Source organism: Sinocyclocheilus grahami, unplaced genomic scaffold (genome assembly GCF_001515645.1).
Source record: "Sinocyclocheilus grahami isolate Dianchi unplaced genomic scaffold, SAMN03320097.WGS_v1.1 scaffold1499.1, whole genome shotgun sequence".
NCBI lineage: Eukaryota > Metazoa > Chordata > Actinopteri > Cypriniformes > Cyprinidae > Sinocyclocheilus > Sinocyclocheilus grahami.
This window is the reverse complement of record NW_015506678.1, coordinates 116464-127455: the sequence shown is the minus strand read 5'-3', so window position 1 is coordinate 127455 and position 10992 is coordinate 116464. Positions and strand designations below refer to the sequence as shown.

The 10992-nt window shown below is 39.2% G+C and overlaps 1 protein-coding gene across 1 annotated transcript in view; it reads left to right on the top strand.

The window, feature by feature from the left end:
* The first annotated feature begins 589 nt into the window (after window positions 1-589).
* The window catches only part of LOC107570739 (serum response factor-like), a 28084-nt gene continuing 17681 nt past the window's right edge, over window positions 590-10992 (top strand). The window contains exons 1-2 of the mRNA XM_016256995.1: window positions 590-1346; window positions 6765-7031. Of these exons, the coding sequence (XP_016112481.1) occupies window positions 876-1346; window positions 6765-7031 (738 nt within the window). The 5' untranslated portion in view covers window positions 590-875. The remainder of the gene's footprint in view (window positions 1347-6764; window positions 7032-10992) is intronic.

Here is a 10992-nt window from a genome sequence, read left to right as displayed (position 1 = left end):
ATGTGCAGCTCCCTCTCTCACATCTGAGTCTGAGGCTTTTATAACCGTTTCTATGGGAACTACGTTTGTGCTGTAGTGCCATGAAATTACAGAATTACAGAAATGCTTGTTGCAGTGGAATGGAATGATTGTTTGGTTTGTTTATTTGTGTTTCTTTGAGTATGTGGTTTTATTAATATTTGTATTAATACTAACTAATAGTATTATGAAAGTTGAATAATCATGTATTTTGCACACTTACATAAATCACGTTAATAACCTTACTATTGTTGTTATTAATATCCCGCATCTATTAATACGCGAAGCTCCTCCCTCTAGTGTGACGTGTGAGGTGAGCGCAACCGTTTTGGTATTTATGCAAATGAGATGTCGCTTTAGCCAACCGCGCTGCAGGCCGTCCCCGCGCGAGCCAATCGCTGCACTCGACTGTGACTCGCCATATAAGGAGCGAGAACTCCAAAAAAGGAAACAGCTTATCTCTTTATATGGAGGAAAGTAGATCCGCCGTGTATAGATCCCTCCGCGCCGGCGTTGCGAAGCGTCACGTAAACGTGGTGACTGACAGCTGTCAGCGGCGGGACGCGGAGCTGAGGCGTTCGCGGCGCGTTAAAAGAGAAGAGCGCTGATTTGACGCGTTCGCTGCGCACTAGATGACGCGGCGGAAGGATCCTTTTAGAGGAAGCGCGTCGCTCGCGGAGCTCCAGGGGGAGGTGAAGCGGGAGTGAAGCCGGCTGGAGGCGCTCAGGTTCAGCATCACTTCTCAAAGTTTCTCGCGGACTCTGCTGGTGTATGAGCGCCGCTTCGGATCTCGCTCTCTCACCGACTGTCGCTCCAGCGCTCCGCCGCCATACGGATCGTTCTCTCCGGTTTCTAGGATGTTATCCAGCCAGAGCGCCGCGGCTCTGAGTGGAAGCGGGTCAGCGGCGGGGAAGAGCGCAGGCCACGGCGCGGTGGTGCTGGGCGCCGGGGTCCGCGCGGGGTTCGCCCGGGGGCTGGGGCCGATGGGGCTCGGGATCCCAGGGAGGTTCGAGCCGGATAAAGAGGGACCCCCGCACCTGTGCAGCGGCTCCGACGCGGACTCTGACTCCGGCGATGAGGACGAGCTCATGGGGTCAGTCGGGGACAACCGGAGGGGAGGCGGCGTCAAGCGGGAGAGAGCGGAGATGGAAGCCGCGATGGTGGGACCTGAGGCCGGCTTGCCCTCCGCGGCGCTCGCGGGTGGAGCGGCCGGAGCGAAACCGGGCAAGAAGACCCGCGGCAGAGTGAAGATAAAGATGGAGTTTATAGACAACAAACTGCGCCGGTACACGACCTTCAGCAAGAGGAAGACGGGCATCATGAAGAAGGTGAGAAACTCTCACGCAGAACCAGCAGATCATTCAGACAGGCACTAAAGTGGTGTTAAAGGGCATGGCTGATTACTGAAAGTCTGCAGGTTCGAGTCCTGCTAGAGAACTGCGTAACTGAATAGGATAAGCAGTTATAGAAAGCTTAAATACAAAGTGCATCAAGAAGTAAAATACAGGAGAAGGAAGGTAACACCCATCAGTTGCTTCTCCTGGAGCGAACACTTCTGAACGCAGAGACTAAATATAACTTGATTGAGGCCAGTGTACAAAACTAAATGTTGCATTATATTCGGTTATTAAAATGTAACAAAGATGCTTAAATTGGATTTTTCTTACTTTTTGTACAAAATTAATGTTTAATTAATACATTTATTTATTTTCTGTAATTAATTATTTTTAATTAATAAATTGTATTTATTTTCTGTAATTAATTATTTTAATTAATACATTTTTTTTCCTTGATTGAGGCCAGTGTACAAAACTAAATGTTGCATTATATTCGGTTATTAAAATGTAACAAAGATGCTTAAATTGGATTTTTCTTACTTTTTGTACAAAATTAATGTTTAATTAATAAATTTATTTATTTTCTGTAATTAATTATTTTTAATTAATAAATTGTATTTATTTTCTGTAATTAATTATTTTTAATTAATAAATTGTATTTATTTTCTGTAATTAATTATTTTTAATTAATAAATTGTATTTATTTTCTGTAATTAATTATTTTAATTAATACATTTTTTATTCTTTTTATTTATTTATTTTGATGGGATGGTGGGCCAAAGCAAAGGTCATCATGGGCCCCCAGGGCCAGGTTTGGGCACCTAAAAAGTTCTCAATATGCAGAGGTTTCTCAATCTTCAGAGCTGCTCCACACTGGTTTTAGAGCTGGTTTTAGGAGGTTTTACTCCTGTTAGAGGAAGCAAGGTGTCAGGTCTCCAGGAGTATCTGGAGCAGTGGGCTCCTCGGCTCGTGAAGTCTCTGTGGTGTCACGTGTCCCGTGCTTCGGGAGGTGATCTGAAGTCACAACAGATGCGACGGACTGTGAGCTTTAAATAGAACGAGCAACTGGCATGCTCTATTACAGACACAGCTCTGGTGCTGCACAAACCTCAGGCCGCCTAAACACTCCACTAACTGAGTGTAGGTGCTTTGTTTGGAAGAGACCGTCACAGCTGAGAAGATGCTTGGAAATCTTTTAAAGCAACAGTTCACCACAAATTCTCTGATTGTTTGCTCGCCTTCCATGTCGTTCCAAACTTGCCTTTTTTTCCCGTGAAGCACAAAATAACTATTTCAAAAAAATCTTTATGCAGCTCTTTTTTATTCATAATGACCATGACCGCAAAAACATAGTCCATATGACTCGTGCACCAAGTTTCATTTCATATAATATCATATGCGTACAGAATATAGATCACGAAGCATAACAAGTGCTTTTATATTTACTGTAAATGGATTTTGATGGTGGAAGAGCAGCATGAACATTACGTCCAACATCTCCTTTTTGAATTCCACAACAAGAGAAAATGATAACAAGATGTTCATTTTTTGAGTGAACTATCACTTTAAAGGAATAGTTCACTCAAAAATGTAAATCTGCTCACTCTCTGTCCATCCCAGATCAGGATGAGTTTGTTTCTTCATCAGGTTTGTAGAAATGTAGCACTGCATCAGTGTCTCAGCAATGGGTGCTCTGCAGTGAATGGGTGCCGTCAGAATGAGAGTCCAAACAGCTGATAAAAACATCACAATAATCCACAGCACTCCAGTCCATCAGTTAACATCTGGAGAAGACAAAAGCTGAAACACATCCAGCATTAAGACGCTTTTAGAGAGTCTATAATCCATAATAACGCTTCCTCCAGTGAAAAAGTGTTCTCACAGATCAAGCAGCGTTTAAACAGCTCTAAACAGCTGTACACTTTAAAGTTTTTGTCTTCTCCAGATGTTAACTGATGGACTGGAGTGCTGTGGATTACTTGTGGATTATTGTGATGTTTTTATCAGCTGTTTGGACTCTCATTCTGACGGCACCCATTCACTGCAGAGCATCCACTGCTGAGACACTGATGCAGATTGATTGGAAGGAGAGCGCTGATAGTCTTGCCGTGGGAAGGGAATTCTTCCGTTTATTACGGTTTGAGAAAGCGGAGGAATGAGAGCTTTTCTGAACCTGACGCCAGCCGTTATCTGACGCGCACAGGGGCCCTGAACAATTGATCATTTTGTGGTGTTTTTTTTTATTTAGTTTTTTTAAGAGTAAAAGTTAATTTCCCTCCAGCGAGTTCTAGAGATCATTCCATTCTGTGATGTCCAGTCATCGGTGAAGTCCTGCTTTAGAGGCTGGTTTTGGGCAAAAGGCGTCCCTGTGGGTCGTAAAGCTCAGACAAATGTGCTTTCACTCGACACATGCTGGATGTTATGTTATCTGTAGCCGTCCTCGACAGCTGAGCAAACGCAGAGCTGATGCTGAGACGAGCTCTTCTGCTGCTCTTTACGCCTCGCGGGAGAGTTCAGCTCAGTGTTCTGCTGAGAAAAGCCCTGCGCACTGCAGAACACTCAATTACACTCATTTCAAATAGAGTTTTTGCACACATTTTTAAAGGAAACTTTACGTGTGGAATCAAGTAAAATCTACTCAACTAAGTTATGTAAGATTAGCAAAGGAAATAAATAAATGTAACACGGCCAGTTAGAGTTTGATGAGTAATTTCTACTTCGTTATTTTTATGTTAACTCTGCAATACTCAAGTAAATCTCACACCGTCACGGTTACTCAAACAATATAGCACTGAAAAAAAAATCATGCTATTAAAGCACGTGGTTCACTTACAAACATCTTTATTTGACCCTCTAACTCTAGCACTCTCTATTCTAATTCTATTCTTTTTTTTCTTTTTTTTTTCCCTTTTAGACTTTTTTTTTGACAAAAAAACTAACACTAGCTTTTCTAATCTTTTTGTATTCTATCGATTTCTTTTTATTTATTATACAATTAACAAAAGGTAACAATCAGATGACAGTGTTTGAGTAAGAATGGGTCATTTTGAGTAGAGAATGAACTCCAGATGTCACAAAAGCGTCCATAAAACAGTGTAAATACAACTCAAAAACGGTGAAAAATGTACTCTTATTAATTATTCACTCCCCAGTGCTACAACACTGATCATAACTTTGATATTTACTTAAAGAATCCTTGTTAACATAACAAACAATTCCAAGTACCTGTAAGTTCAAACTTTAATTTCTACACTCTTAATTTGAGTATTAATATAGAATTTACTCCATTTTTTAAATTCCTGCCTGAACTAAATTATTTAGTGTAGAAATTACATTTGTTTTTCTGTAGCATTTACTTCACTACAAAATCATTTTTATCAGTGTATACTCAGAAGTTTTGTCTTGGTTTGCAGTACAACAAATGTTTCTCTAATAAATGTTAATAAATGATCATAAAACATGACTTTATATCTTTATATATTTCATCTAGTGGAAACATTTGGTACTGCGCCCAAACAAAATCTTACTTGAAAACAGTTTTTGCCCATTTTTCATAATAATAAAAACTTCTATAACTCTTTTTTTTAACTGCTCAGTAATCAAAGCATCTTCTCTCAGAAGAACAGTTTAAGTTTTCACGAAAGTATTAAATAAAAAAACATGATCAAACTGAGAAAGAGTAAATTAGTTTCAGTTTGTGACGTAAGTGTTTGTGGCTCATTTGGTTTCACTTCCAGTTATTTTAGCAGGTCTATGCAGCTTGGTATTGGAAATTGGTATTTGTTATTTTAATTCGTTATCATAATCATAAACACTCTGGTTTGTAGTGCAGCGAGTTTGTTTTCCGTCTTGGTTCTTTACCGAATGAATCAGAAGTCTCGCACATTCACGGGAAGCAGCTTGGAAATGATTCAGCAGAAGGTGTTTGGGTTTCTCGAGATGCTCGCAGACGGCTTGAGCACGTGATGCTTTGTTCTTCAGAACCGATGGAGATCGTTTCATTCCTGACCCGACAGCTGAAGAGAGACGATGCTGTTTCACTAAGTTCCTCTCGCTTTACTCTCATAGTCTTTGCTCTGGTTCTGAGTCCCTTATAACAACATCTGTGCTCAAACACATCCTAGAACTCATTAAACCCTGTGTATTTGATATTATTATGCATCGTATGGTATATCTGATGATTAGTAAAGGTCATCATTGATACCCTGATGAGCAAGTTACTGCAGCTGCTGTGTTGGTCAGTCTCTCTAGTCCAGCTCGATCAGTCTCACGCTGACCAGCGGCTCTATTAATAGAGTCTTATCTCACATGGTTTCAGCTGTTATCTGTTAGTAAACACTGATGTCTCCAGAACGAACGGCTGAGGAGCGAAAACATTCAGTTCAGTTCGTCTCGACGCATAAACGATTTCTGGAACTCTTTGGCACATTGACACTGTTATCCTCCTCTGAAATAAAGTCTGTCAAGTCACCTTTATTTCTGAAGCGCTTTGTTAAATACAGATCATGTCAAACCAGCTTTGCAGTGATTAAACGGGAAAATAATGTTTCAATAATGCAAACTAAATTCAGTCCATCAGTTAACGTCTGGAGAAGACAAAAGCTGAGACAAATCCAGCATTAAGACATTTTTAACTCAAATACGAGTTCACAATCCATAATAATGTGAAAAAGTGCATCTGCTGTTGTCTCTCACATCAAAATCCAGCTGAAAACATTCAGTTCAGTTCGTCTCGACGCATAAACGATTTCTGGAACTCTTTGGCACATTAACACTGTTATCCTCCTCTGAAATAAAGTCTGTCAAGTCACCTTTATTTCTGAAGCGCTTTGTTAAATACAGATCATGTCAAACCAGCTTTGCAGTGATTAAACGGGAAAATAATGTTTCAATAATGCAAACTAAATTCAGTCCATCAGTTAACGTCTGGAGAAGACAAAAGCTGAGACAAATCCAGCATTAAGACATTTTTAACTCAAATACGAGTTCACAATCCATACTAATGTGAAAAAGTGCATCTGCTGTTGTCTCTCACATTAAAATCCAGCTAGATATGTGTTTAGAGCTGTTTAAACGCTGCTTGATCTGCAGATTTCTCTCCTGATTCACACCAGAACACTGACTCACTGGAGGAAGCGTTATTATGGATTATAGACTCTCTAAAATCATCTTAATGCTGGATGTGTTTCAGCTTTTGTCTTCTCCAGATGTTAACTGATGGACTGGAGTGCTGTGGATTATTGTGATGTTTTTATCAGCTGTTTGGACTCTCATTCTGACGGCACCCATTCGCTTGCAGTGAGACACTGATGCAATGCTACATTCCTCCAAATCTGATGAAGAAACAAACTCATCCTGATCTGGGATGGCAAAGTTTGATTGTGGTTCTATGTGTGTGTGTCTCTGAAGGCGTACGAGCTCTCCACGCTCACGGGAACTCAGGTCCTGCTGCTGGTGGCCAGCGAGACAGGGCACGTCTACACGTTCGCCACGCGTAAGCTGCAGCCCATGATCACCAGCGAGACGGGCAAAGCTCTGATCCAAACCTGCCTGAACTCCCCGGACTCTCCGCCGCGCTCCGACCCGTCCACGGACCAGCGCATGAGCGCCACGGGCTTCGAGGAGACCGACCTCACATACCAGGTGTCCGAATCCGAGAGTCTGGGAGAAACCAAGGTGAGTCTGCGGCTCTTCGGCATTGAGATGTTCTGCTGTAGAGGTGTGTGATATATATCGTCTGCGGTAATACTGTAATTGTTATTTTAAGGATGTGCGATTTTACATTATCCAGTATTTTGCAAAAACCGAACAAAACACCTACAGAGCACACGCATACATTACGTGAAGTCTAGACTTCACTGCGTGATTCAGTTTATTAAAATTCATTTAGATTCATCACAAATTCAAGATATGGGGTATGTGCATACCACTTGATATAGTTAATCAATTTCACACAAAGAGTGCTCTTTTTCTCCAAAAATTACCATGATTTCAAATGTGACATTGATTTTATACAGCAGTTCAATAAACAAGAAGTTAATTAAGAGACGCCATATTTCCTGTTTTTTGCTCTATTTCTCCAACAGAAATAATCCCAAACACAGCCACAGCACTGTTTTGTGTCTCTGAGCAACACGACGGTGATTCGTTCCTGAATGAATCAACCATTTAAATGATTCGTTTGAATGACTCACTTATTAACAGTGACGTGCTGCCACCTGCTGGCGGATTTAATTTCACATTTAAAGTATCTTTTTATTATTTAACTAATTTCAAATATCAGTATTCAGTGTTTTATGTTTAATATATCAAAGCAGTATTTCTGCATGTATGACCGCAGGTTAAACACATTCATGTCCTGCATTAATCAGTGTGTAAACACATCTAAATATCACTTCAGACGCAGCTTCTGTGTTTCCTCTGCGCTGCAAAGATGCATTTCATTGATGCTGATTTCATTTGCTTGCTAACAGCCCAAATCTCTTATTACTCTGATTCACTGATTACATCTGAGAAATTGACTCAAAAGATAATGGACACTTTTAGAAAAAATGGCTTTATAAAGGTAAAAATGCCCATAAAATGTAAAAATCAATTTAAACTTATTGGAAAAGATTAATTTCTCTCAGTGTGAACTGACCAGCACACAGAATATGAAGAATATAAACACTTTAGGAGTCAGCTGTCCACCGCAGTCCGTAAGATATCAGCACAATAACACACTCAGCAAAACATCATCTGATTATCGTTATCAATAAAATCCCAGAAAATATCAAGATATTATTTTTTGTCAATATTGCACACTTCTATTCTGCTGGGCTTTTTCTCTTTCTTCAGACTAGCGCTGCAAAACGATTAGTCGCGATTAATCGATTCTAAATAAAAGTTTGTTTGCATACTATATGTGTGTGTACCGTGTATATTTATCATGTGTATATATAAATACACACACACATGCATGTATATATTAAGGAAAAATATGTTAGATGTATATGTAAAATATTTATATTTATATATAATATAATTTATATACAAGTGTTTACAAACAAATATATATTTTAAAATATATACATATATGTGTGTGTATTTATATATACATAATAAATATACACGGTACACACACATAATAGTATGCAAACAAACTTTTATTTTGAATCGATTAATCGCGACTAATCGTTTTGCAGCGCTGCTTCAGACGCTTTCATCATGTTTTATGAATCTGTAAAGCATAAAGGTCCAAAATCTACATGCTGAAGAGTTATTGTTGCCATATTAAAGTGCTGAAGTATTTGATTAGTATTCCCGTCTGCGGCGCGTGTTTGTTCTTCTCCAGACGGTCCGTCTGCGTCTCTTTACCGTGTTTACTAGAGTGATTCACATCTGCACTCCGACTCGCACTCGTGCAGATAGTGAGGATAAATAGTGCTGCTTCAGTTTGGAGTCTGTTGATGTGATCCGGTCAGAAATGAGTCACTTGTAGATGACGGGGCTTCAGAGACGTTCAGCCGCAGTGCTTCTCCAGTCAAACACAGAGCTTCAGCGCCTCATGTTTGCTTGTTGCTCTCGGTCTGGGTGAAGTATTGATCTCTCTGTGTGTTTGTTCAGATTCAGTCCAGCGCTGAGATTCCTGATGTCACCAGAGTGCAAGCGTCAGATCTCATGCTGCATTCAAGTGTTTGTGGTATTTGTAAATATAAGCAGTTTAGTAGGTTTATTCTGCTGGGATTGGGATTGGCATGAATATACAGTATATAGGATTATTATAGTTAACTGGAACTAAAACAATAAAAACATTTTTTGTAAATACATGTTGACTGAGATGAAAGGAAATATTACAACGCTTAAACTTATTTCACTTCAGCTAGTTCCCAAGGAATACAAATAGAAAAATGTATTATTATTAATGTGTAAATAACTATATATTTATTTAGGACTGTCAGTAGACATAATTATTATAATATGATTGGTGATGATGTTTGTAATAATTTTGAATGTTGCATTAATTAAAGGGGTCATATGATGCGATTTCAAGTTGTTCTTTCTCTTTGGAGTGTTACAAGCTGATTGTGCATAGATAAGATCCCTGAAGTTGCAAAGACTAAAGTCTCAAAAAAATAATGATCTTTAAAATAGCATCATATGACCCCTTTAAGAGTATACAGTAAGACATTCACTGCTAAAATGCTTTATTTAGTCTTATATAACTTTTTTTTTGTAAAATAATCTGCAAATCATTTAACCAAATTAACCAAATTGCTTAACATTGCACAGCATATGATAGTAATATTATTTTCACTTTTTACTTTTGTTTGTTTAATATGAGTTCATTTTGTCTCACTGCACTTCACTGGTTTTAATTATAAACAAGTTCAGCATGAAATCAGTCAGTCCAGTGAGACCAAATTAACTCGTATTAAACACACAATCAGTGGAAACTCAGTGCTGCGTCTAAGTACGATGCATGTTAATAAACAGATTAATTATTATACACAACTATTATAATCTCATGATTTTTTGCTGATTTAGCCTCATACCTTAATTCAGAGGTATACAGTAAGACATTCATTGCAAAAGTGACTTCTTAATACGCTTTTAGTCTTGTTTTACTTCCAGTTTAGAAAAAAGTTTAATCAGAATGTACTTAATTTTAATTTAACTTCAGATTGTTTTCAGTGATTGTTATTTTTTTTAGTTAAAAAGTGCTTGGATCCGTCAGACACTCGTATTAAACACACGATCAGTGGAAACACAGTGCCACGTCTCTTGTTTTAAGGATTATTACATATATTAAGTGGGATGCATGTTAATAAACAGGATTTCCAGTTTAGAAAAAAGTTTAATCAGAATGTACTTAATTTTAATTTAACTTCAGATTGTTTTCAGTGATTGTTATTTTTTTTAGTTAAAAAGTGCTTGGATCCGTCAGACACTCATATTAAACACACGATCAGTGGAAACACAGTGCCACGTCTCTTGTTTTAAGGATTATTACATATATTAAGTGGGATGCATGTTAATAAACAGGATTCTTTTCAGTGTGCGATTGTTTGTTTGAGTTTGGAGTGGGACTTTCTGTTTACTGACCAACAGGAGATGAGGGAAACCTGTCCGGAAACACTCATTATTTTACAGAGAAAACATTTTTAACTTGTTAGTTTATTGAAACAAGACAAGACACTTATCTGAGCATCATTTATTGCTGTGCATTGTAAATGTCCTGCAGTTGCGCGGCATTGGCGTGTTTTTCGTGGATGTGTGCGGTGGCATCGCTCCGTGTTTGAGCCGGTGTGGTTTGTTTGCTCATTAGAGTTCTTCATCACTCACACTCTTAAACATGGCCTGAACCCAGAGCCGTTACTCTCTCTGCGCTGATGTTTGTCATAAAGAGTCACTTTGGCAGTGCATTCCAGCGTTACAGTGCCAGACCTCCATCCGTCTCTTGAAACCCAGCCACATCTCCCACATACACACACATAATCAACCAGCCTGTGTGTGAGTGAGTGAGTGAGTGTGAGAGTGTGAGAGTGTGAGAGTGTGAGAGTGTGTGTGAGTGTGTGAGTGTGTGAGTGTGTGAGAGTGTGTGTGAGTGTGTGAGAGTGTGAGTGTGTGAGAGTGTGTGTGAGTGTGTGTGTGAGTG